The 24,619-nt window shown below is 48.4% G+C and overlaps 2 protein-coding genes across 4 annotated transcripts; one reads left to right on the top strand and one right to left on the bottom strand.

The window, feature by feature from the left end:
• Positions 1-11,658: 11,658 nt before the first annotated feature.
• On the bottom strand, positions 11,659-15,429 carry FBXL12 (F-box and leucine rich repeat protein 12). Of its 3 annotated transcripts, XM_045863060.3 has the most exons (3): positions 15,104-15,428; positions 14,910-14,982; positions 11,659-13,086 (listed from the first exon to the last, which is right to left on the bottom strand). In XM_045863060.3, the coding sequence occupies exons 1-3, from the start codon at positions 15,187-15,189 to the stop codon at positions 12,265-12,267; spliced, it is 981 nt and encodes a 326-aa protein (XP_045719016.1). In that variant the 5' UTR covers positions 15,190-15,428; the 3' UTR covers positions 11,659-12,264. The 3 variants fall into 3 exon arrangements, with proteins under 3 accessions (XP_045719016.1, XP_045719017.1, XP_064427628.1); XM_045863061.3 differs by lacking the exon at positions 14,910-14,982 and having other exon boundaries at positions 15,104-15,429; XM_064571558.1 differs by lacking the exons at positions 14,910-14,982; positions 15,104-15,428 and adding an exon at positions 14,706-14,846.
• A 7,115-nt stretch (positions 15,430-22,544) lies between these two features.
• On the top strand, positions 22,545-24,341 carry UBL5 (ubiquitin like 5). Its single transcript, XM_045863894.3, has 5 exons — positions 22,545-22,672; positions 22,946-23,012; positions 23,212-23,295; positions 23,442-23,479; positions 24,158-24,341. Exons 2-5 carry the CDS (start codon positions 22,957-22,959, stop codon positions 24,199-24,201), a joined length of 222 nt encoding a protein of 73 aa, XP_045719850.1. The 5' UTR covers positions 22,545-22,672; positions 22,946-22,956; the 3' UTR covers positions 24,202-24,341.
• The last annotated feature ends 278 nt before the right edge of the window (positions 24,342-24,619 follow it).

Genomic DNA, 24,619 nt, shown 5'->3' with positions numbered 1-24,619 from the left:
GTTTTAGGGTTTCACAAGGCTGAGTTCATGTTATCCAGGGCTGGGTCTTCATCAGAGACTCAACTGGGGAATAAGGGTCTACTTCTAAACTCCATTAGGTTTGGCAACTTAATTGACAAACTTAATTTCCTTTGGCTGTACATTTGATGAGCACAAAGGCAAGAGAAATGTAGCTAAAATTAAGTCTCCTTACAACTTGCAGCCCACTGATAAATCCCCAAGATATGTAGAATGTGACATTCCTCAAGGAACTCATGGCTACTTTACTGTTGATGTTTCATTGAAGACTAAAAGCAACCTTATCTTAATAGCTAGCCCTCCAAGGTCCTGGAGACCTTGCTTTTAACATGCACAAATTCCTTAGAGATAATCAGTTACTCCTCACAATCCTAGTGTGGCTCTTTCTGACCATAGGTCCCTGTGCTATAATAAAAGCACCTTTTTGCACCAAAAACGTCTCAAGAATTCTTCCTCTTTTTTTAAGATTTTTATTTATTTGAGGGCGCCTGGGTGGCTCAGTTGGTTAAGTGACTGCCTTCGGTTCAGGTCATGATCCTGGAGTCACAGGATCGAGTCCCGCATCGGGCTCCCTGCTCGGCAGGGAGTCTGCTTCTCCCTCTGACCCTCCCCCTCTCATGCTCTCTCTCTTTCTCTCTCATTCTCTCTCTCAAATAAATAAATAAAATCTTTAAAAGAAAGATTTTTATTTATTTGAGAGAGAGCAAGAGAACACAGAGGGAGAGTGAGAGGAAGTAGCAGACTCCCTGCTGAGCAGAGAGCTTAATGCTGGGCTCAATCCCAGGACCCCAAGATCATTACCTTAGCCGAAGGCAGATGCTTACCCGACTGAGCCACCCAGGAGCCCCTCAAGAATTCTTTCTTAATCATTAGCTCACTGGCCCCACATCACTATTCATGAAAGCTTGCTGCTTCAATGCCAGAGAGAGGAAGACTCTAGAAACTACAGTCTGCTGGCAAGTTTTATATAATGCAGAAGAATTACAGGAGTGGCATCTGATCACCTCTGCCATACTCTGTTGGTTAGAAAGAAATATGATTGTGCAAATGTATATTCCCACACAGTGTATGAGCATTACTGTTCTGCATCCTTATCCATACTTGGTATTGTCAGCCTGTAATTTTTTTTTAATTTTATTTATTTATTTGTCTGAGAGAGAGAGAAAGAGCACAAGCAGGGGGAGTGACAGGCAGAGGGAGAAGCAGGCTCCCCGCTGAGCAAGGAGCCCGATGAGGGACTGGATCCCAGGACTCTGGGATCATGATCTGAGCTGATGGCAGACGCTTAGCCAACTGAGACACCCAGGCATCCCAGCCTGTAATTTTCAACACTCTATCAGGTGTGTACTAGCGTCTCTGGATGGTTTTATTCCCATTTCTTGATCACTGAAACTGAGCATCTTTTCATGTTTATTGTTTGGAAACCTTTTTTTGTGAACTGCCTACTCAAGGCTCTTGCCCATTTTTCTTCTGGAACTTCTGTTGTTTTCTTATGATAATGTAGAAGTTTTTCATTTATTTGGACAGCAGTGCTTTCCAAATACATATGTTACATATATCTTATCCCTCATAGCTTATTTTCCCTTTCTTAATGGTGCCTTTTTTTTTCTGAAGATTTTTATTTATTTGACAGAGAGAGAGCGAGAGAGGGAACACAAGCAGGGGGAGTGGGAGAGGGAGAAGCAGGCTTCCCGCTGAGCAGGGAGCCTGATGTGGGGCTCAATCCCAGGACTGCAGGATCATGACCTGAGCCGAAGGCAGAGGCCTAACGACTGAGCCACCTAGGCGCCCCTTAATGGTGCCTTTTTAAAAAGATCTATTTATTTGAGAGAGAGAGAGAGAGAGAGAGTGGTGGGGATGAGCTGAGGGAAAGGGAGAGGGAGAATCTCAAGCAGACTCCAGGCTGAGCATGAACCCTGACACAGGGCTCCATCTCAGGACTCTGAGATCATGGTCTGAGCAGAAATCAAGAGTTGGATGCTTAACCGAATGAGCCACCCAGGCACCCCATGGTGTCTTTTTGATAGAGTTCTTTAGTATATTCCAGTGGATCTATCTTTAATGTTGTGGTTACTGTTATTTCCTTATCTATAAATTGCCTATTTCCATGCCAATTCTCTATTGAATTGCTTGCCTTTTCGTCATTGATACATAGGAGTAAGTTGCATATCACATATGCCTTCTCCTGGTTTGCTTCCTATCTTTCAATTCTGTATTAAATTTTGATGTAGTCAGATATTTTTTGTATTTACATCTTCTTTTTAAAGATTTTATTTTTATTTATTTATTTGAGAGAGAGAGAATGAGAGAGAGCACATGAGAGGGGGGAGGGTCAGAGGGAGAAGCAGACTCCCTGCCGAGCAGGGAGCCCAATGCGGGACTCCATCCAGGGACTCCAGGATCATGACCTGAGCCGAAGGCAGTCGCTTAACCAACTGAGCCACCCAGGCACCCTACATCTTTTTTTGAGGGAGAGGGAGAGAGAGCGTGCATGCAAGGGGAGGAAGGGTGGAGGGAGAGGGAGAATCTTAAGCAGGCTCCATGCCCAGCGCAGAGCCAACAGCGGGCTCAATCTCACAACCCTGGGATCATGATCTGAGCCAAATCAGGAGTCAATGGCTTAACTGACCGGGCCACCCAGGCACCCCTCCTTTTGTATTTACATCTTTTTTTTTTTAAGATTTTATTTATTTGAGAGTGAGAGAATGAGAGAGAGCATGAGAGATGGGAGGGTCAGAGGGAGAAGCAGACTCCCTGCTCAGCAGGGAGCCGCATGTGGGACTTGATCCTGGCACTTTAGGATCATGACCTGAGCTGAAGGCAGTCGCTTGACCAACTGAGCCACCCAGGTACCCTACATTTTTTTTTTTTTTTAAGATTTAGTTATCTGATAGAGAGAGTGAGCACAAGCAGAGGGGAGGGTCAGAGGGAGAGGGAGATGAAGGCTCCCTGCCGAGCAGGGAGCCCATGCAGGGCTCAATCCCAGGACCCTGGGATCATGACCTGAGCCAAAGGCATACACTTAACCGACTGGGCCACCCAGACGCTCCTGTATTTACATCTTAAACAGGATTTCCATAAACAACATACCCTCCGAGTGTATGAGCTTTCCCCCTAACATTTTAATATCCAAATTTTCAAATATATAGATAGCAAATTTGTAAGAATTTTATAGTTAAACCTTATAAGCACCACCTAGATTCTACCATTAGCGTTTTCCTATAATTGCAATATCACATATTTATCTATCCTTCCATCTACCCATCAATCTTTTTACGTTTTTCAAAGTAACTTGTGACATCAGTACACATTTTCCCGTATTTTTCAGTATGTATATCATCCACTACAGTTTAATATTTGCATACAATATTTTCTTTTGAGGAAAAATTTACATAAGGTGAAATTAACTCTAAAGTGTGCATTAGTTGAGTTTTGATAAATACATCTATGTAATCCGATCAAGATATAATTATCCTCACTCGCAGAAGTTCATGTCCCTTTCAGAGTCAGTTCCCACCCAAAACTTCTGCCCAACCACAGTTCTTAAGTTTTGCACTACAGATTACTTCTTGTTTTTCTCAGAACTCCACCTAAACAGAATCATATAATATATACACTTGGGCAAGGCCTCCTTCACACAGCATGTTTAAGATCATCCATGCTCATGTCCTTTTAAAAGTTCTCATTTGAAACATAAAAGCACGCTCCTGTCCCCCTATACTTTTGGGTTCTAACATCAGCCAAGTGCTCGGGAGAAGGGGGCGAAGGAGCAACAGATGAGAACACTGAGGTCCAGAATCATCTGGGCACAGTACTCCCAATACAACCGAGCCACCCGCACCCCCGCAGGTCGGGAAAAGCCGTGGACCTGCAAGACTCTCGGAAAACGCGCCGCAGGGCCCGGACCGAACCTGCCCTTTGGCCCCGGATCCTTCCCGCCAGACCTAGCCCGCCGGCGACACCAGAACTGGGCGCGCCGGGAGCCGCGGAGGCGACACAGCCACCTGCAGGAGTCCAGCCGCCTGACAATTCTGCTTCCGGTTTTCTGAGCAGAAAAGGGGCGGGGCCCCAGAGCGCAGGCGGGGCGGAGTGGGAGGAGGGAGGAGCCCGAAGAAGCCCGCTTGGAAGGCTGGGTGCTGAATGGGCCCAGCCAAGGACTAGTACCAGGACGAGCGGGCGGAGCTAGAGGCGGGAACAGCCCCTGGGGGCGTGGCCTAGCTGGAGACACGGCCTGGGGCGTGGCCTAACTGGAGACACGGCCTGGGGGCGTGGCCTAGCTGGAGACACGGCCTGGGGGCGTGGCCTAGCTGGAGACACGGCCTGGGGGCGTGGCGAGGGGGGCGAAGACCAATCTTAGAAGGCGGGGCTAACAGTAAGCATAAGGGCATCGTGGGCAGGGATAGGTGGTTCCCAGGCTCGGGGGCGGAGCCCGGTAGGGAACTGGTGTGAGGGCAGTGCTGGGGCGGAGCCTCACTTCCAGTTGGCGGTCCTCAGGATGCCTAATAAAAGCTTTTTTGGCTCCTTCTCTCTGCCCTTCCGGGACCCTATGTGACAGAACACCAGGTGTACAAAGGTACCTGTCAGTCCACAAAGTGGATCACACCTCCATTCATCCTGTTTCTTCCTTAGGCCCTTCAAGTATTAAATTTTCTTCTTCAGTGGGTCGTATCTTTCAGTTTGATTTACTCCTAGACACTATATGTACATACATTTAATTTTTTTAAAGATTTTATTTATTTGTCAGAGAGAGAGCACAAGCAGGGAGGAGGGTCAGAGGGAGAGGGATAAGCAGGCTCCCCGCGGAGCAGGGAGCCCAATGCGGTACTCAATCCCAGGACCCTGGGATCATGACCTGAGCCGAAGGCAGACGTTTAAACGACTGAGCCACCCAGGCGTCCCCATATATTTAATTTTTTGTTTCATTTCCCATTTGATTGTTACTAGGGAGTTCTGAGAGATGAGGGACATGCTCTGATTTAAATCACAGATGTAAACTGGAGTGTCCAGCCAATACAGTAGCTGCCAAAAAAATACACTTTCCTTTCATTTTCCCTATTTATGAAAGGTGAAGAAGTATACAAATATTAGCAACTTATTAATTCCTGTACTGTGAGAGTAAAAATCATCTACATGACAAATTCGGTGACGTGCTGCCATCTTCTGGGGATTAAGGGTATTACATACACTCTGTCTCAAGCATCTGCTATTGAAAGCAACCACAAAACTGTACTTCCCTATTGGAAAGTTATGTGAAAATGAATAAAAGGAAACCTCATTTAGAATGGAGTCGGGAGACCATCAGGGAGAGCTTTCATGTCCAGCACTAGTTGTCAATTTTAGACCCAACGGAAGAGAGGGACCAAGGAGATACTAATTTGCTATACCTGCAGGAGGCAGGAAGATTTCTTCCTGCCCCAGCAGCAGCTCAGCCAATGAGAAACCACTATACTTCAAACTCCCAGTTTATTCCAATGGACTTTTAGTTTATAACAGCTCCTCCCTATTCCCCCTTTCTCCTCTATTAAAAAAAAAAAAAAAAAAGCTACGCTCCTTTGTTAGGGGGACTTATCTATGGTTTTGCCATAGTTTGCTTGGGCCTGGGGTAGCAACTTTTTGCTATCCCTAAATAAGCCCATCTTTTGCTGGTAAAATAACCGTCAGTTTTGTTTTTAAGGTCAACAGTTCTCACGTTAGAAAGCATTTTCTCTTACCACTATCCCTTTGGTTATAACATCTGCCTGGTGTTTGAGGTAAGGAGGAACAGTTTGACAGTTGAGAAAACTAAGGCCCAGAATCATGTACACACAGTATTTCCACTTCACCCCCAGCAATTTGGTGGAAGGAATGACTATGACTTTCTGGGGGAAGAATGGAAAGGCCCTGAGGTAGGACAGGTTTGGCATCTAAACAACAGCAGAATCCTGGTGTCTAAAATGTTTGAAGTGAGTTTGGCAGGATGGAGACTAGCTGGAAGAGAAGTCAGAGAAGTAATGGAATCATATAAAGCCATCTGGGCAACGGTAAGAATTGCGGGGTTTGGGACACCTGGGTGGCTCAGTTGGTTAAGCATCTGCCTTCGGCTCAAGTCATGACCCCGGGGTCCTGGGATGGAGCCCCATGTCGGGCTCCCTGCTCGGCGGGGACTCTGCTTCTCCCTCTCCCTCTGCCCTTCCCACCTGCTCCTGCTCATTCTCACATGTGTGCTCTCTGTCTCTCTCTCAAATAAATAAATAATATCTTTTTTTTTTTAATTGTGGGTTTTACCTTGAGTGCAATGCAGGAGCCCTGAAGGGTTTTGAGCTATAGGAGCAACATCATCTGATGTATATTTTTATTTTATTTTATGTTAAGCTTCTCTTTGTCTGGTGTGACTCTAGGAAGGCAAAGATAGAATCGGGCAGGACAATTAGAAAGTTGAGGCAATAATCCCAATGACAGATGGAGATAGCTGGACGCAGGTGGCTGGGAGGAATCGAAGGAGTGGGACCAGCTCTGATGCTAAAATTAAGGCAGAGCTGATGGCTTTCTGCTATCTGCTGATGGATTTGTGTAGTTTTAGGGCAAGGAGTCAAAAAAGACTCAAAGGATTTTTGTTTGCTTATCATCGTCAAAAATAATTCTGGACATTGGTAAAGAGAGACTTCATTCAAAAGGATTATTGCAAGAGGGAGAAAAGGCCTATTGAAATAACACTCCAACCATAAGATCTATAAGTATCTCAGAGGTTAGTTAGAAAAAGGCTCTTCTTTTATAGGGAGGAGTAAGTGAAGCCCAGAGAACATCTATTTAAGGAGGCACAGTGTAGGTGCCCGACATTAAGCTTTTGATTGAAGAGGAGTCCATTTTATGAACCTGAATAAAGGAAATCTCATTTAAAATGGAGTTAGGAGTGGGGTGCCTGGGTGGTTCACTCAGTTAAGCATCCAACTCTTGATCTCAGCACAGGTCTTGATCTCAGGGTCCTAAGTTCAAGCCCGGTGTTGGGCTCCATGCTGGGTGTGGAGCCTACTTAATAAAATAGGATAAAATAAAATGGAGTCAGGAGGCCAGAAAGGGTGCCATATCACTTCTTGCAGCCCTTTGCAGAATGAACAGGAAGAGACATACCTTGTATTCTCAACAGGAAGAAGCCAGCACATTTACTACCCCAGCAGTTGGAGGAAAGATTTATTCTGAGCTCAGTGACAGCCCAGCCAGTGAGAAGCCATTATACTTCAAACTCTCAGTTTACTCCAACGGACTTCTTTTGCTTATAATAATGCCTCCCAAGTCCCTTCTTTCCTCTATAAAAGAGCATTCCTCTCCTTGTTCCCCAGACTTGCCTATGGTTTTGCCATAACTTGCATGTCCTGAATTGTAATTCTCTGTTATTCCTGAATAAACCCAATTTTTTTGCTGGTAAAAGAACTGTTTTATTTTTAAGGTTAATAAAATTCACCAATAAAGAGTGAATCCACAAAACCCTAGGCCCTCCACCCCATCCTTAACCCCCAATAAAGACAGAACCCCAGGACTGTGCTCTCTCGCTCTTTCCTGGCAATCTTGGGTATGCCATGTGCCCTCCAGGACTTGTGAGTAATAAATCTTGTTTTTCAAAGTCATCTGATAGTTGCTGCTGAGGTGTGGTTTGCAATCATAATAAGAACCACGAGAGTGGGTCCAGCCACAACACTGGCTCCAGTCAGGGCAATGTCTGGGGGGGCCCACTGCCAGTTACTAGGGGCCCAGATGAGTGCCCCCAGGCATTCCTAGCCAATAGCATCACTATTACAGGCTGAGACTGACACAAAACAGGTATGCCTCTATTTTAGTCCATTAGGGAGAAAACGTCATTCCTCCGCCTTTCCATGTCCAAGGAGGGCATATGTCTGCTGAAGTGACCTCTGCACGTACACACCCATACTCTATATCTCACTAGCAGGTTTGGAAGAAAGAACTGAGCGTCTTCAAATCTCACCCTTTCTCTCTCCCTTTGGGAGGCTGTGAGACTCCAGAGAAGGGCTAGTTTGATCAGGCTGGGGCCATACGGTAAGCATCCAGAGGAGCTTTGTGGTTGACCAGCTGACCGTGCCCAAGTACCTTTGACAAATGCAGCAGTAAAACATCATAAGGCCAACGGGCGATGCAGAGCCAAACCGGCATGCTTCAATCCAGGTTTTGTTATTCATGAAGCTGATGTTTCCATCTCTAACTCCCGTGATTGGTCTCAAACTCAGAAGGGAGATTAAGAGATGTCATTGATTAGGGCGTGTGGCTGGCTCAGTTGGAAGAGCGTGTGACTCTTGATCTCGGGTTCATGAGTTTGAGCCCCACGTTGGGTCCAGCGATTACTTAAAAAAGTAAATAAACTTAAAAACAAAAAACAAGTAATGTCTTTGGTTTTTCTCCAAAGTCCCAATAGTAGACAAAATTCTATAAGATTATAAATCTAACTTCTCACAGTGATTTCCTCTGGGACCTAGGATTAGAAAGAGGTTCACTTTCTATAATTTTTAAATAAGATTTTATTTATTTAATAAATAAAAGAAGAGAGAGCACAAGTGGGAGGAGGGGCCGGGGGGGGATAAGCAGACTCCCTGTTGAGCAGGGAGCCCTATGCAGGGCTCACTTGATCCCAGGACCCTGAGATCATGACCTGAGCCAAATTCAGATGCATAACCAACTGAGCCACCCAGGTGCCCCTCACTTTCTATAATGTTAAAATTCTTTACAAACATGTTATTTTTTAATATCAGGAAAATTATTTTAAGAAAAAACATATGTTTAAACACAAATATCCATCAAAAGATGAATGGGTAGTGGTACCTGGATGGCTCAGTCGGTTAAGTGTCTGCCTTCAACCCAGGTCATGATCCCAGGGTCCTGGGATCGAGTCCCACGTCAGGCTCCTTGCTCAGCGGGGAGCCCGCTTCTCCCTCTGCCTGCTGCTCCCCCTGCTTGTGCGTGCGCTCTCTCTCTCTCTCTCTGGCAAATAAATAAATAAAATCTTTTTTTAAAAAAAAGATGAATGGGTAACAAATTGTGCTATTATAACCATATGACAGAATACTACCCAGGAACAAAGTTTTGATTCCTACAAGAGCCTGGATGAATCTCAAAATCATTATGGTGAGTGAAAGAAAAGACCCCCCCCCACACACATACAAAGTATATATGATTCTACTTACATAAAATTCTAGGAAAATAAAAATAATCTATAGTGACAGAAAGCAGATCAGTATTTGTCTGGGAACAGGGATGGAGGGAGGGTTAAAAGGAGCCACAAGGAAACTTTAGGGAGTTATGGAAATATTTGTTATCTTGATGGTTTCACTGGTCAGAACTCATCAAATTATGCACCTAAATATGAGCTGTTTATTTATGTGAATCATACCTCAATAGAGCTCTTCATTGGGCTGCTGGAAGAAGTCCATGCAAGAAGGACTGAGCATAGTACCTGACACAAAATAGATACTCAATTAAAGTTCGCTATTGTGATTATCCTTTACTTTCAATGGAGGGTGTATCAGTCATGTTTTTTTATTTTCTATATTTTGTGATGCTTTGACACCTTAGAGCCTTGCAAACCTGGGTAAGGACCACCCTTCTGAGGGGTGCCCCTGAGCACACTTTCATATGCAAAACAACCAATCCAACGACCTCCTTGATCTCAGTCTTACACAGCAAACCAATATTCCCTCTGCCCTAAATCACCCCAGAGCCAAGTAACAGACAACTAGGGACCACCTCTAAAGCCTATAGCCCACCCAAAGTACTCAAACTAGCCAATTCTAAACTTGCTCAGCTTGCCTACCCACCCCTCAGAGCTAAGCTCAGGGAAGGGGTCACTAAAGTTGGGTGAGCCTGGAAGAAAGACACCACTAACCAGTGGCATGCTGAAGTCAGCTCATGCCAGATCAGGGGGGTCAATTGCTAAACTTGCAGGAATTTTGTGAGCCAGTTGTTAGACTGCTGGTAGCTTGAAACCAGCCATGATGGGATACTTACACCCCAGAAATGGGCAAACACTACAAATTAGGGCTCCCCCACCCCATCACTACTTGCTAGCGATGTCCATTGAACACTTCCATGTTTACCACTGCCTCCAATTTCATACCTGCTGCTCCATTTCTGCAGGAAAAGCAAGAGGAAGAAAGGAAGGAAACTTGTTTTCCTCCTCGAGCTGCTCCAGGTGGGGCATCAGCAGCCTACTCCAGGACCACCGGCAGAGCCCAGTGTAAGACTGGGATTGGCAGGGGCGCCTGGGTGGCTCAGTTGGTTAAGCAACTGCCTTCGGCTCAGGTCATGATCCTGGAGTCCTCGGATCGAGTCCCACATAGGGCTCCCTGCTCAGCGGGGGGTCTGCTTCTCCCTCTGACCCTCTTCCCTCTCGTGCTCTCTGTCTCTCATTCTCTCTCTCTCAAATAAATAAATAAAATCTTTAAAAAAAAAAAAAAAAGACTGGGATTGGCGACTCCATCATACTCCCAACAACAGACCTCAGGTCTCCAGACACCCTTAAAAGAGATCTCTTTCCCTAACCTGAGACTTCTCCAGTCCCAACACCCCAGCCTGCATCAGTTTAAGTCCCCCAGGTGCCCTGGGCTGGAGCTGCCAGGTTTGATGACAGCATGGGACAAGCAGACCCTACCCACGGCCCCACTGGGGGAGTACTCATACCATAGTCCTCATGTGGCCTGATGGGGAATTTCCGCCCCACCCGCTAGTGGGAAAGCATGGGAGAGACACCCAGGTCCTCTGGTAAATGAGCTTGGAACAAGGAACCAAGAGTCCCAGCTCAGCCCTGTTTTCTCTTTTGGCTCTGCCCGCCACTGAGCAGGCAGGCTGGGCTGGTGGGCAGGCGGGGAAACTAGTCACACACGCCCTCCCACCCAGCTCAGATCAGAAGTAACACTCAACTCGAGGGCGGGTGCTCCTGCTCACTATCAGCCTGCCACCTGCTTTTTTCAAGTGGCTCAGACTTAGCAGGCAGGAAAAGAGTCGCTACTTACTGAACCCCTAAAACACGTGCCACCTGTGAGGAGCCTCCAACTTCACCCCCTCAGCTGACTTCACTTTCTATTGCTCACCCCTTGTTCCCTCAGCCACACAATTCTTCCTGATCCTGAAAAATGTCAAGCTCATCCCCGTCTCAGCGTCTTGGTCTTTCCTTTTTCCCAGCGCTTCCCAGAGTGGGTTCCTCATCACCTCTCGGGTCTCCAAACTTGAGCGGCTCATCCCGCCCACTCTACCAGACACAGGCACCTCCATCACGTGAGCCTGGTTTATTGTCTCTAAAACCAGTCCATCAATGCTTTCACCTGTTGATCGCCCAGCCTTCTACTCAGGGATTGTTTTGTTCACTGCTGTGGCCCCAGGGCTTAGAACACAGCCTGTGATAAAGTGGGCACTCAAGAAACGTTTGTTGAATAAGAAACCAAATGCCGGGGCGCCTGGGTGGCTCAGTCGTTAAGCGTCTGCCTTCGGCTCAGGTCATGATCCCAGGGTCCTGGGATCGAGCCCCGCATTGGGCTCCCCGCTCCATGGGAAGCCTGCTTCTCTCTCTCCCACTCCCCCTGCTTGTGTTCCCTCTTGCTGTGTCTCTCTCTGTCAAATAAATAAATAAAATCTTTAAAAAAAAAAAAGAAAGAAACCAAATGCTTTTTTGAAAAAAAAATTATTTTTCTTTAATAGCAAAATAATATATATTGTGGAAAAATTGAAAAATACAGACCAAGTACTGAAAATACAACTTAGAACCTTCATTAACACTTTTGATTATCAAAGCCTAAGTCCTGATTGGCTTCTCATGTCCCTCGTGTGCAAGTAGGTGTATCAATGGTGTGTCGGTGTGTGGGTGCACATGCATAGACAGTCTTTCCAGGCCTCCTAAGGGGCCTTGGCCCCTCAGGTCCCCCTAACTCCTAGCCCTACCCTTCTGCATCCATCCTGTTCCTGAGAACAACCCTTCATCAAGGACCCTTTTGGCCCAGGGCTGCTAAAGAGTTAAGGCTTTGCAACATAACCATGAGGTAGCTATGATCTTCCCCATTTCCAGATGTGGGGACGGGCCCTCCAGGAGGCTGGCTGATGCCACAGAGGCCAAACAACTGGCAAACAGGGATTCCAATTGTCTGGAGGCCCCAAGGCCTCGGTTCTCTCTACCTGTGGCTTTCAGGCCCTGTTGCCCTGACTACAGGCCCTCTGCAAGGTGCCATTCAGAGGATGTGGGGCTCCCCAATGAAAGCTGAGATGGACGGGTGGTAGTCACATCCACCAGTCCATGGACTCTTTGGGGCAGGCCCTAACGATGACCATACAGTGGGGCAGTCCCCTACACAGGATCCTCTCAGCCTCCTGACCCTCCCACCCTAGCCCCTGCAGCTCAAGGACCCTGAGCTTGGGCATGGCGAGGCAGGAAGAGAGGATTTCAGCTGGGGAAGGCATTTCTGGGGTAATGAGAGGGCCTAGCAAGCACAGACTCTCCAGGGCTGGCATGCCCTCCAAGACCGACAGGCCAGGGGCAGAGAGGCCCCTCACGGTCAGCCGGATCTTCCGCACATCCCGGAGGTGGCGGCTGATGGCCAGGAGGGTGCTGTCAGCTGAGAGGGTACAGCCTAGCACCTCCAGCCTCTGCAGGTAGCTCAGCTCCTGGAGGCCCGCATCCAGCCCTGTCTCTGTCACACGGTAGGTGCCGCCGAGCACCAGTGACCGCAGGGCACGAAAGCGTGTCAGGCCCTGCAGGTGCTCATCTCGGAAGGCAGGGACACGGTCCAGCACAATGCACTCGAGCAAGGGCAGCACGGTGGGGTCCTGCTCCTTGAGGAGCCAGGCCATGGAGATCTCACAGCTGTGCAGCTCCAGGGTCCTCAGGGTGCAGGGCAGGCTGGTGATGGGCACCATGCTCAGGTCAGCCACGTGTAGGCAGAGGCGCTTCAGGTTGGGGCATTTCTGGCCCAAGGCCCTCATCAAGGCAGGGGACAACTGGGGGGCCTGGGAGCCTGAGAACAGGTAGCCACCCATCCGCAAGGAATGGAGCCGGGATGCCATGTACCGGCGAAGGAGGTGCCACATGACTTTAGGCCGCATCTGTAAGAGCCAGAGAGGGGGGTGACAGGGTGAGGGATATGGAGACTATTCCAAGGGCCCTGCCTGCCTGGAGACAGACAAGCCCCAGCTGGGGCTCTAGTGTTCCCCTGGGCTTCTGCCCTTCCCCTGCCAGCCGCATCTGACCCTGCATCTCCCATTCATTTTGATTTCTAGGTTTGAACAAAAGCAATGGGGGAAAACAGATGCTCAGAATAGATCTGTCTTTAGCAACAGAGTGGATTCCCATTATCTGGAGTAAGTAAGAAAGCAAAGCCACTCACCAGCATTTTATCCCTTTCTTAATGACCACCGCCAGTAGAAGTAAGCAACACAAAACCAAGCTGAAAAAGCCTAGAACTGCCTAGAGTAAATTAGACCTATGTTTAAAAAATCATCATCATCATCATCACAACCTGGTAATAGTGAAAGCTGCAAAAATTAACCCTAGAAAGTTAATTACTAGAGAACAAAAATGTAACTGGAAGCACTGTGCATTTTAATGTAGGTACATTTTACCTTTTAAAAAAAAGAAAAAAGAAACTGCATAATGTAAAATTTGTGCATAGCATAAAACCTGGGAGGTTGTTAGAAATTCAGAATCTGGGGCCCCATCCAGTTCACTGAATCAGAATCAGCATTTTAACAAGATCCTTGGGTGATTCATATACACAGGCAAGTTTGAGACACTCCTTTACAACACTGTTTATAATAGTAAAAAGCTGGGGCGCCTGGGTGGCTCAGTTGGTTAAGTGACTGCCTTCGGCTCAGGTCATGATCCTGGAGTCCCGGGATCGAGTCCCGCATCGAGTCCCGCATCGAGTCCCGCATCGAGTCCCGCATCGGGCTCCCTGCTCGGCAGGGAGTCTGCTTCTCCCTCTGACCCTCCCACCTCTCATGTGCTCTCTCTCATTCTCTCTCAAATAAATAAAATCTTAAAAAAAAAATAATAGTAAAAAGCTGGAAATAACTAAATGTCTGTCAACAGGAAAATAGAGAAATTGTGGTATACTCATTTAACAAGTTAAAAGGAACGAACAAGATTTACGTGTCTCAGTTAAAATAAATCTCAAAAGCAGTATTGTGTGAATAAAGCTGGTTGCGGGTGGATGTACAATAAATAGCATTTAATTACCTAAATAGAATACCATTACTTAAATTTTAGAAACACATTAAAAAAACTATATATTGCTTCTCGGCACTCATGCAGGAAGTAAATAAAAACGTGATCGGAAGACTACAGATCCATTTTATAATAGTGGTTACCTCTGAGGAGGCTTTCAAATAATGCAACGAATATATCTATAAATGCTGTGTGCGCATATGTCTACATAAACCTTTGCATGAATGTTTCACATAATCTGCAGCAAAAATGACCGAAGGTCAAAATGGGTTAAATCTAGGTGATGAGTACATAGTTGTTTCAGATTATTACCCTCTACACATTTCTATATATATTTGAAACGGTTCAAACGAAAACAAGAAAAATAGATACGATGCAAATGGGGAAAAGTTTAAAAGGCTCGGTTGCACTACTCAGCAAATAAATTCTGGAAATTAAACTGAATCTGGAAAATGATTCCTCCAGGAAAACTCATTAATAGATAATGTAAGCAACTAACATTTGTCCTAGGCTCACTCTACGCCAGACTCGGCTCTAAGCCTTTCCCTGCACGAGCTCGTTATCCCCGTTTTGGAGATGCGGAAACAGGCTGCGGAGCAGGTAAGCCACGGTGCCGGGGTGCGCCCGGGACGGCCCGGCTCGAAATCCAGGGAGCGAGGGGGTGGGGCTCGCGGCCCAGACTCCCGACCGCGGCCCCGCGTACCGTGTACAGCGTCAGGTCGACATGTCGCCAGAGCCACCGGTCGTCCACCAGCCTCCTCCAGCCGTGACAAACCCTGGGGGAGGGGACCCGCCGTTAGAACAACCCCGGCCCCGCGGGAACCGGATCCGCATCTCAGGGGAAGCCCCACCCCCGCCCGCCCGTCCCCTCCCCCACCCCGCGGGGCGGGGCCGCACCTGGAGATGCGGATCCGGTCCCGGACCGGGAGGTAAGAGAAGATCTCCAACAGGACCGAGTCCGGCAGGTCGGCCAAAGTCGCCATGATCCGCCGACACGCACTTCCGCTGGCGGCTGAGGGGATTCGGGATCTCGCCCCGGGGGCGCCAGCGGGTGGCGGGGGTGCCGGCAGGGCGGTGGCCGCCGCCTCCGACGGCGGGCGGAGAGTTTCAGCTTTCCTCCGGCGGGGACATGGTCGGGTCCCGGCGACCTGGACCGAGCGCGGAGGATGGTCCTAGGAACCAAGCCCTAGCACGGAAGGCGTGGCTGAGGCTCTGACGCGACCCGGAGGCGGGGTTAGGGGCGCGGACGAGGCTGGGGGCGGGGCTAAGGGCTGGGACGAGACTGGGGGCGGGGCTAGGACGAGGCTCATGGGCGGGGCCAAGGACTGGGACTAGGATGGGGGCGGGGCTAAGGGCGGGGAGGAGGCTCGTGGGGCCGGACTGAGGACCGGGATCGAGCCGGGGAAAGGTAGCTCGGGCGGGGACGGGCGGGGACTAGGGCGGTGACGAGCGGCCCGGGGGCGGGGCTGGGGGCGGTGACAGGCCCGGGAGCGCGGCAAGCGTTGGGAGGGCGGGGCTTCAGACCCCAGGACCCAGCCCGGAAGGCGGGGTAGGAGCGCGCTAACGCGGGACAACCGGCAGTTGTAAGGGAGAGCGAGGCCCTAACTTTTTTACTTAATAACGCTTTTTGATGCCTATGAACGAGAATAAATTTGTAGAACCGAAGTAGCTTGTTAACAAAGGGCGTGTTCAATTTTTCGGTTTGATAATGCCAAATTGTTCTGCCTAGAGGCTGAGTTGACACTCCCACCAAATATATACTCCTCATTTGTTTTGTTTTATTTTTTTTTAAGATTTTATTTATTTATTTGAGAGAGAGAGAATGAGAGACAGAGAGCATGAGAAGGAGGAAGGTCAGAGGGAGAAGCAGACTCCCTGCTGAGCAGGGAGCCCGATGCGGGACTCGATCCCGGGACTCCAGGATCATGACCTGAGCCGAAGGCAGTCGCTTAACCAACTGAGCCACCCAGGCGCCCACTCCTCATTTGTTTTTTAAAAGATTTTATTTTTAAGTACTCTCTACACCCAACCTGGTCTTGAACTTACAACTTAGAGATCAAGAGTCGCATATTCTACCGACTGAGCCAGTCAGGCGCCCCATATCTTTTTTTTTTTTAAGATTTTATTTTCAGGTAATCTCTACGCCCAACACAGGGCTGGAACCCACAACCCCAAGATCAAGGGTCGCATGCTGCATAGACTGAGCCAGCAAGGTACCCCCATCACTCATTTTTAAATTAGCAATTCATTAAAAAATTATCAATTAATAAAAACTGAAATTTATTCAACATTCCTGTATTGATGAGTATTCAAGTTGTTTCCAGATTTTTTTTTTAAGATTTTATTTATTTATTTATTTGACAGACACAGCGAGAGCAGGAACACAAGCAGCGGGAGTGGGAGAGGGAGAGCAAGCCTCCCGCAGAGCAGGGAGCCTGATGAGGGACTCCATCCCAGGACCCTGGGATCATGACCTGAGCTGAAGGCAGTGGCTTAACGACTGAGCCACCCGGCGCCCCTGTTTCCAGATGTTACCACAAACAATATTTGAGCTAAACATTTATATATATATAATAACCATTTATATATATAAGCATTTATATATTATATATATATAAGCACTTGTATATAAAAGCATTTATATATATCTCACGTTTTTTCTACTGAACAAATAGAAATATATATATCTTTTATGTTTTTTTCTTTTTTTAAAGATTTTATTTATTTATTTGTCAGAGAGAGAGCGAGCACAAGCAGGGGAAGTGGCAGGCAGAGGGAGAAGCAGGGTCCTGGCTGAGCAAGGAGCCCCATGCAGGACTTGATCCCAGGATCCCAGGGAAGGCAGACACTTAACCCACTGAGCCACCCAGGTGTCCCTCTCACATGTTTTTTTCTATTGGATAAATAACTAGGAACCGGTTTGATGGGTCAAAGGACATGTGAAGTTTAATTTTGAGGTTTTGCTAAATCACACCCCCAAGAGCCCATAACGGCAATAAATGTTTTCAATACACACACACACACACACACACACACGGAGGCAGGATTTGAGATGTTGAAAACTGTCTTAAAAAGAAATGCAAAACTCATTAAGATGTATACATTAAATGTGTGCAATTTTTGTATATCAACAATACCTCAGTAAAGCTAAAAAAAAAATACATCTGTATGCTTGTGCTTATCCATAAATAAATAAAAAGTAAAACACCAGGGCTTTCATCTATCAGATTAAAAAAGATGAAGGAGCACCTAGGTGGCTCAGTCAGTTAAACCGCTGCCTTCATCTCAGGTCATGATCTCAGGAACCTGGGATGGAGCGAGCCCTGTAGAGGGCTCCCCACTCAGCGGTGAGTCTGCTTCTCCCTCTCCATCTGCTCCTCCCCCCTGCTCATGCTCTCTCTCAAATAAATAATAAATAAAATTTTAAAAAACAAAAGAAAACAAAACAAAAGATGAAGAAGCTGGAAAATATCCACACTGGCCTTGGTGTGAGGAAACAGACCCTTCCAACCCTGCAGAAGGGGCAGAATTGATTCAAACTCTTTGAAGGCAGTTTAGCAATATAAGATTGCAGCCTCTGTTGGGCCCAACAATCCCTCGTGTAGGATCTCAAATCGTTTAAAAAAAAAAAATGACGTAGGTCTTTCAGTGCTGTTTGAACAATCTCCAGGATACTGTTTGGTTTAAAAAGCAGAAGATGTAGAGATCAGTGAATATAGTTTGATCTCACTGGAAATACATACATCTCCAAAAAATGCACACACGATTTATTATGTGTTTCACTCTTCATACACGAAGGCCTGTATAAAAACTAAAACATTCATAGGGAGCCTGGATGGCTCAGTTGGTGGAGCATGTGACTCTTGATCTCAGGGTTGTGAATTCAAGCCCTACATTGGGTGTAGAGATTACTTTAAAAATAAATAAATAAAAAATCTTAAAAAACAAAACCAAAAAACCCTAAGTCATTTGTTTCTGTCCTTTGACATAAAATACTGTATGTTACTTGAAAATACAAAGTCTCTATCGCTATTGAAATGTGTTAATGTCTGAAAAGTTTTATCATTTTCTTGGGAGGCTCCATATCAGATGTTTGAAGCAGGAACTATCTCCAGAAAATGGCAACTTTTAATGGTAGTTGCCCCTGGGGAGGGCAGGGATCTGAAGGCAAGGACACTTTATGCTGCCATATATATACTTTTATACTGCCTGAATTTTTACCATGTGCAATTGTTACCTTAAAAAAGAGTAAGTTCCGGGCACCTGGGTGGCTCAGTTGGTTAAGCGACTGCCTTCGGCTCAGGTCATGATCCTGGAGTCCCGGGATCGAGTCCCGCATCGGGCTCCCTGCTTGGCGGGGAGTCTGCTTCTCCCTCTGACCCTCCTCCCTCTCATGCTCTCTGTCTCTCATTCTCTCTCTCTCTCAAATAAATAAAATCTTTAAAAAAAAAAAAAGAGTAAGTTCCAAATGTTTATTTATTTATTTTTTTAGATTTTATTTATTTATTTGACAGAGAGAGACACAGCGAGAGAGGGAACACAAGCGGGGGGGTGGGAGAGGGAGAAGTAGGCTTCCTGTTGAGCAGGAGCCCGATGCGGGGCTCGGTCCCAGGACACCGGGATCACGACCTGAGCCGAAGGCAGACGCTCAACGACTGAGCCACCCAGGTGCCCCCCAAATGTTTATTAATCAATCAAACCCCTTTAATGTTCTCCCTCAAACAAGAGCACAGAAAAAACTGCTTCATGCTTTGGCAGCCGTCCTGCAACTGTGGAAAGACCAAAAGAATCCCACAGAGGCCAAGTCACTTGCCAGGGCCACAGGCCCAGATCTGATGCCACAGCGTACCCCGCTACCACACTACCCATGGTCTTGAGTCCTTCTGTAAAGCCTATGCCATCCTATGTGGGGGATGCCTTCTTTGCTCCCAGCGCCTTGGGCTTCCCCCTCACAGCACTGTACTGAAGACCACTTCACTTGTCTTATTCTTCTAGCAGACTGAATTCCGGGGTGGTGGGTCAGCCTTGGTCACCGCTGTATCTCTAAGGCCTGCTGACAGGATGAGATGTTGGGAGAAGGAAATTCCAAAGCAATTCTCTCCACTCCTAAGATTATTTCCCCTCTGGCGATTCCTAGGTAGGGCGATTGGGGTTTTTTGTTTTGTTTTGTAAGATTTTATTTATTTATTTGAGAGAGAGAGCGAGCAGGAGGAGAGACAGAGGGAAAGGGAGAGAGAATTCCAAGGGGACTCGGCATTCAGCGCAGAGCTCAAAACAGAGCTTGATCTCATGACCCTGAGATCGTGACCTAAGCCGAAACCAAGAGGTGGATGCTTAACCAACTGAGCCATATCTGGGGGGCAACTGGGTGGCTCAGTCGTCAAGCGTCTGCCTTTGGCTCAGGTCATAATCCTGGGGTCCGGGGATCAAGCCCCACATCAGGCTCTCTACTCAGCAGGAGGCCTGCTTTTCCCTCTCCCATTGTGTTTCCTCTCTCACTGTCTCTCTCTCTGTCAAATAAATAAATAAAATCTTTTTAAAAATTAAATTGCCGGGCACCTGGGTGGCTCAGTTGGTTAAGCGACTGCCTTCGGCTCAGGTCATGATCCTGGAGCCCCGAGATCGAGTCCCGCATCGGGCTCCCTGCTCGGCAGGGAGCCTGCTTCTCCCTCTGACCCTCCCCACCTCTCATGTGCTCTCTGTCTCTCTCATTCTCTCTGTCTCAAATAAATAAATAAAATCTTTAAAAAAAAATTAAATTGCCAAATTTGGGGGCACCTGGGTGGCTCAGTTGGTTAGCGGCTGCCTTCAGCTCAGGTCATGGTCTCAGGGTCTTGGGATCGAGCCCCACATCGGGCTCCCTACTCAGTGGGGACTCTGCTTCTCCCTCTCCCTCTGCCCCCAACCCCCCCCATTCCTGCTCACTCACACTCACTCGCTCTCAAATAAGTAAAAATAAAATCTTTAAAAGAAATAAAAATAAATAAAATTGCCAAATTTGATTTAAATTGCACCCCTGGGGCAACTGCTTTAAAGTTCAGCAAAACCCAGCAAAATCCTGTCCCTGGGCTCAGTTACAGGAGGGTTCCTAAGAACCATCTCCTGTTGCATCAGCATACAGGGGTGGAGGGAGGGAAACCTCACATATAAACTCCTTCCTCTGGGTCAGAAACCCAGGAAACAAGGGGGCTGAGAGGCCCTGCCCAGCTTGCGTCTTGGGTTGTGACCTAGAACTCTCCCTCTTGGGAAGCACCTACCTCCTCCCCACCCCAGCACCTCTGACAGCAAACCTTCAGACAGGGGGAAGAGGGCTGTCCTTGTTCCTCGAGGGGCATTCACTGAGTCCTTTCATGGGAAGCTCCAACTTCTAATTACCAGGGTGTGGGGAGGTGTCTCTAAAGTGAGGTGTCATATCTCCTGAGGCCCCTCCCCCTCTTGCCTTAATCTGGGGGAGAGGGGGTCCGTGCAGGAGTGGCAGCCTAGTCCTGGGACTTCCCATTGCCCACCATCACCCTCAGGATGGCTTAGCCCAGCTGGGGTTGGCAGCCCCCCAGTGGATCCCCACCACCACCCATTGGAGCCCAAACCCTCAACAATCCCAGACTTAGAATCTCATTCCCTTTCAGCACCATCCCCCACGCCTTTCAATTCCCACCCCGTAGCCTGTAACTCAGCATCACGATCCTGTGCTTGAACGATCTTTGAATCAATCACTTAGAAATTAGAACTTCTTGTTTTTAAAAAGTAACATTTACTTTTTTCCCGATTACAAGAGTAATATATGTTCATTGTAGATAATCTGGGAAAACCACCAAAAAGTACCAAAGAGGAACAGGAGATTCAGCAATTCCACCATCTAGTGGTAGCCACCATCAACATCTTGTGTGACACAGTAATTCTGTGAATGCAATGCTGTGTTCCTTCCAAACTTCCTTAGGCACATCAGTCCCCTCAGCTCACCTTTGACCTTCCAACCTCCCCTCTTGCCCCATCTGTTCTTGCGCAAATTATTAAAGAACCATCAGAAGTTGGTCCAAGACCAATCCTTACTACAATCCTAGGGTGGGAATTGCTATCCCATTTCCATAGATGAGGAAAATAAGAATCAGAGAGGGTAACTGTCTTGCTTGAGATCATACGGTTTAATATTAAGGGGTGAGGTTGGGTTTTTCACTCATCTGTCCAAATTCAAAGCCTGTGTCTCCAACCTAAGTTTTCCATTCAGATTCCCTGCCCTCTCAAGCGCACTCAGAAGAACTCTCAGAGGAATGACAGGTCAAAGTTCTGAGCAGGAAGACCCCTGAGCCTAGTGTTTGTGGTAGGACCTCTTGAGCCAGCTCCCTAAGTCAGGTCAGCCGCCAAAAGGTCACAGAGCATCCGCCCTTTCCACAGGATGGCCCCTCGTGTCTTCTACCTAATCTCACATCCCAGTTTGAGAAGGTGGATTGGGCACATCAGAAGTGGAGGCTCATTTTCAGAGTGAATCCCTTTAGGCTCACCAAACTGGGAAAAGCCTGTCTGCTGAGAAAGAACAGCTGAATGGTTCCATTTCCACTGGCAGCTGTTTGGTTGAACTTAGGGGTGCTCCCTGTCCCACCAGCTCTGGAGAACTAGACCAGTCGAGGGGCTGCTTTGGGACCGAAAAGCAAGGTTGACATCTCGTACAAGGTGCTCCCAACCGGGCCGGAGCGATCTTCCTTGAAGACGCAAACCTGGGTGATTTTGCACTTGTGCCGTTTCCAGTTTACTTGCCTGTGAGGCTGGTTGGCGTGCAACTTGGGACTCCATTCTAGCAAGTGCTGGGATCCAGGACGAGATCAGGCGGCTCCCTTGCTAACTGACTGCAGTCTGCGCCCAGGTGTCCCGGGGCGTCAGGAGCGATAGCTAAAGGGGAGGGGTGAGCAAAACGCTTCCAAGGCCCGGCTCTGAATGAAGGTACGGGTCCAAACGAGATGACTGCACGACTCGACCCAGGCTCCCCATAGCCCTGAGGCTAGAGGCTCAACTAAGAGGCTTCGTCGCGCTCAGAAACGGGAAGTCACTACCCCCCACGGGACGTCCCCGGCTCCCCTGATGTTCCTACCAAACCCCACACCAGACGACGTCTCCCCACATCTAAGGGGCCTCAACCAACAGCTTCCAACGGACTGGGCGCCGGCCCCTGACCTCTTTCTTTTCACGCCCCTTCCCCGGCCACGAACAGACGGGGACCCCAACTTGGCTCCACGCACCGACGGGCAGGTAGCCCCTGCCTAAACCCTGCACCGCGAGCTGCGCCTGGGAACCGCAAACCCATCCCGGGCCTGGGACCGGAAAGAAGTCGGAGGGGTGTGGGAGGGGAGCGGGAAGCGGGGACGGGCGCTTCCGGTTATTCACTTCCGCTTCCGGCTCTTAAAGTCCACTCTGACCCCGGCTCCGCCCTCGAGCGAGGAGGTTGTGGCGTCGGCTGGTTCCAGGCGTTTCGAGGTGAGGGGCTGGGGAGAGATTTACGGAGTCGCGGAAAACTGATGGGACCCGGCCATCGGGGGGGTGCGCGCCTGCGAGAGGCGAGGCGGGGCCTTCAGGCGACCTGAGGGGGGAGGCGCGGCTGCCTGGGGTCCGTGGTCCTGGGAGTTGAGGCCCGGGAGGACGCGGATCCGGGAGGTTGAGGGGTAAACAGAAGACTCAAACCCGGGGTCAGGGTCCTGGGAGACCCCTGCAGTCCTGACTCTGCTGCCTTCCACCCCACGCTGTGTGTAGCTCCAGACAGGATGATCGAGGTTGTTTGCAACGACCGTCTGGGGAAGAAGGTCCGCGTTAAGTGCAAGTATCCACCGGCGGCCAAGAGGCAGTGGTTCCTGGGGTGCTTGGCAGGAGCCAGGCAACTCAGTCTGTGTTGTAGGGTGACTTCGGTTAAACCCGGGCGAGGGGGCGGATGGGGTCCCGGCAGAGTGCCTTCAGCCCTGGAATGCCCTCTTCCACGTTCTACCTCTCCCTTCCATTTTCCTTAACTCGTCTGCGCCCAGCACTGATGACACCATCGGGGACCTTAAGAAGCTGATCGCAGCCCAAACTGGCACCCGTTGGAACAAGATCGTCCTGAAGAAGTGGTGAGTGCAGTGTAGAGCTGGGGGCTGGACGGGACTAGGTCAGGTTTGGGTTGGGGAGCCCTGCGGGCTTAGGCAGAGCTTCCTCAGCTTGCCTCCAGGATGAAAAGCCACCGTAGACTTCTGTCTAAAAGGTTTCTATCCCGCAGGTACACGATTTTTAAGGACCATGTGTCTCTGGGGGACTGTATCCTTTGTGTGACTTCTTGGGCAGCGTCTACATAACCAGACTTGGTTCTCTTTGTTCAGTGCTGGGAGTCTGCATGAGATTGTGCACATAAAGTGTTTAACTTAGTATGCAGCACATGGTAAGCGTTTAGAAAATGGGAGCCATGTAGTTGTTTTGTTGGGGGAAGAGGGTGGTTGGTGAAATACTTTGACTTGGCTTAGAAGACACTTTATTTTTTTAAGATTTTATTTATTCATTTGACAGAGAGAGAGACACATAGTGAGAGAGGGAACACGAGCAGGGGGAGTGGGAGAGAGAGAAGCAGGCTTCCCGCCGAGCAGGGAGCCCGATGCAGGGCTGATCCCAGGACTCTGGGATCACGACCTGAGCCGAAGGCAGACGCTTAACGACTGAGCCACCCAGGCGCCCCTCAGAAGACACTTTAAGGTCAAAATATATATTACTGAACTCTACCTGAGTGTGGACAGGAGGTCAGTGTGGAGTGAGACTCAGGCGAGTCTGTCGTGCAAAGGGAGTGTGAACTTTTTTTTTAATAGTTTGGGATCAAAATGACCCAGTTCCAAATGGCTTCCTTGGCCCTGGGTGGAGTCCTCAAGCCACCCTGACCTACCCGTGCAAGATGAGAGGGGTGGAGATGGAGGCCACAGTGAGAATTCCTTAACACCTTTACTTCAGATGAAATCCATGATGGGATGAACCTGGAGCTTTATTACCAATAGAGCAGAATTCCTTCTCCTGGACATGCCCTGCCTTACCCTCTCCTCTTCTTCCGCCCATCCCCTCCTCTCCCACCCTCACCCCCACACTGGAATGGATGCTTGTTTTTAAAAACTCATGTTAATAAAATCTTAGAAGTTGCTTCATTGTTGTCATTTTTGAGTGAGGCCTTGTCTGATGTGGGGAGGGTTGACATCTGGTTGTCACTATACTCTCAGTACCCAGCTGCTCAGTAAGAGCTCAGGATCAACTGGATGCCTGAGGGAAGAGTAAGCCAGCAGCCTGGGAGCCTGAATGGAAGCCCACCTACAGCTCTGGGATTTGCCATGGGTCTGTAAAGGTCAAGAGATTGTGGGATTATTGTCATCCTAATAGACCAAGGGGTGTCTGGGTAAGGACAGTAGATACAGTAGTTAGGAA

Source organism: Mirounga angustirostris, unplaced genomic scaffold, assembly GCF_029215605.1.
Source record: "Mirounga angustirostris isolate CCGP_5_RB_7025 unplaced genomic scaffold, mMirAng1.0.hap1 SCAF_1, whole genome shotgun sequence".
Lineage (NCBI taxonomy): Eukaryota > Metazoa > Chordata > Mammalia > Carnivora > Phocidae > Mirounga > Mirounga angustirostris.
The sequence above is the reverse complement of the archived record's forward strand: the minus strand, read 5'-3'. Positions and strand labels throughout refer to the sequence as shown.

Coding starts and splice junctions, on each gene's coding strand:
- UBL5 (XM_045863894.3), top strand. CDS start 22,957: ATGATCGAGGTTGTTTGCAACGACCGTCTGGGGAAGAAGGTCCGCGTT. Junction 23,013..23,211: donor AAGGTCCGCGTTAAGTGCAA/GTATCCACCGGC, acceptor GTCTGCGCCCAG/CACTGATGACACCATCGGGG. Junction 23,480..24,157: donor CCATGTGTCTCTGGGGGACT/GTATCCTTTGTG, acceptor CCTTTACTTCAG/ATGAAATCCATGATGGGATG.
- FBXL12 (XM_045863060.3), bottom strand. CDS start 15,189: ATGGCGACTTTGGCCGACCTGCCGGACTCGGTCCTGTTGGAGATCTTC. Junction 14,983..15,103: donor GACCGGATCCGCATCTCCAG/GTGCGGCCCCGC, acceptor CCCCTCCCCCAG/GGTTTGTCACGGCTGGAGGA. Junction 13,087..14,909: donor TCGACCTGACGCTGTACACG/GTACGCGGGGCC, acceptor TGGCTCTTACAG/ATGCGGCCTAAAGTCATGTG.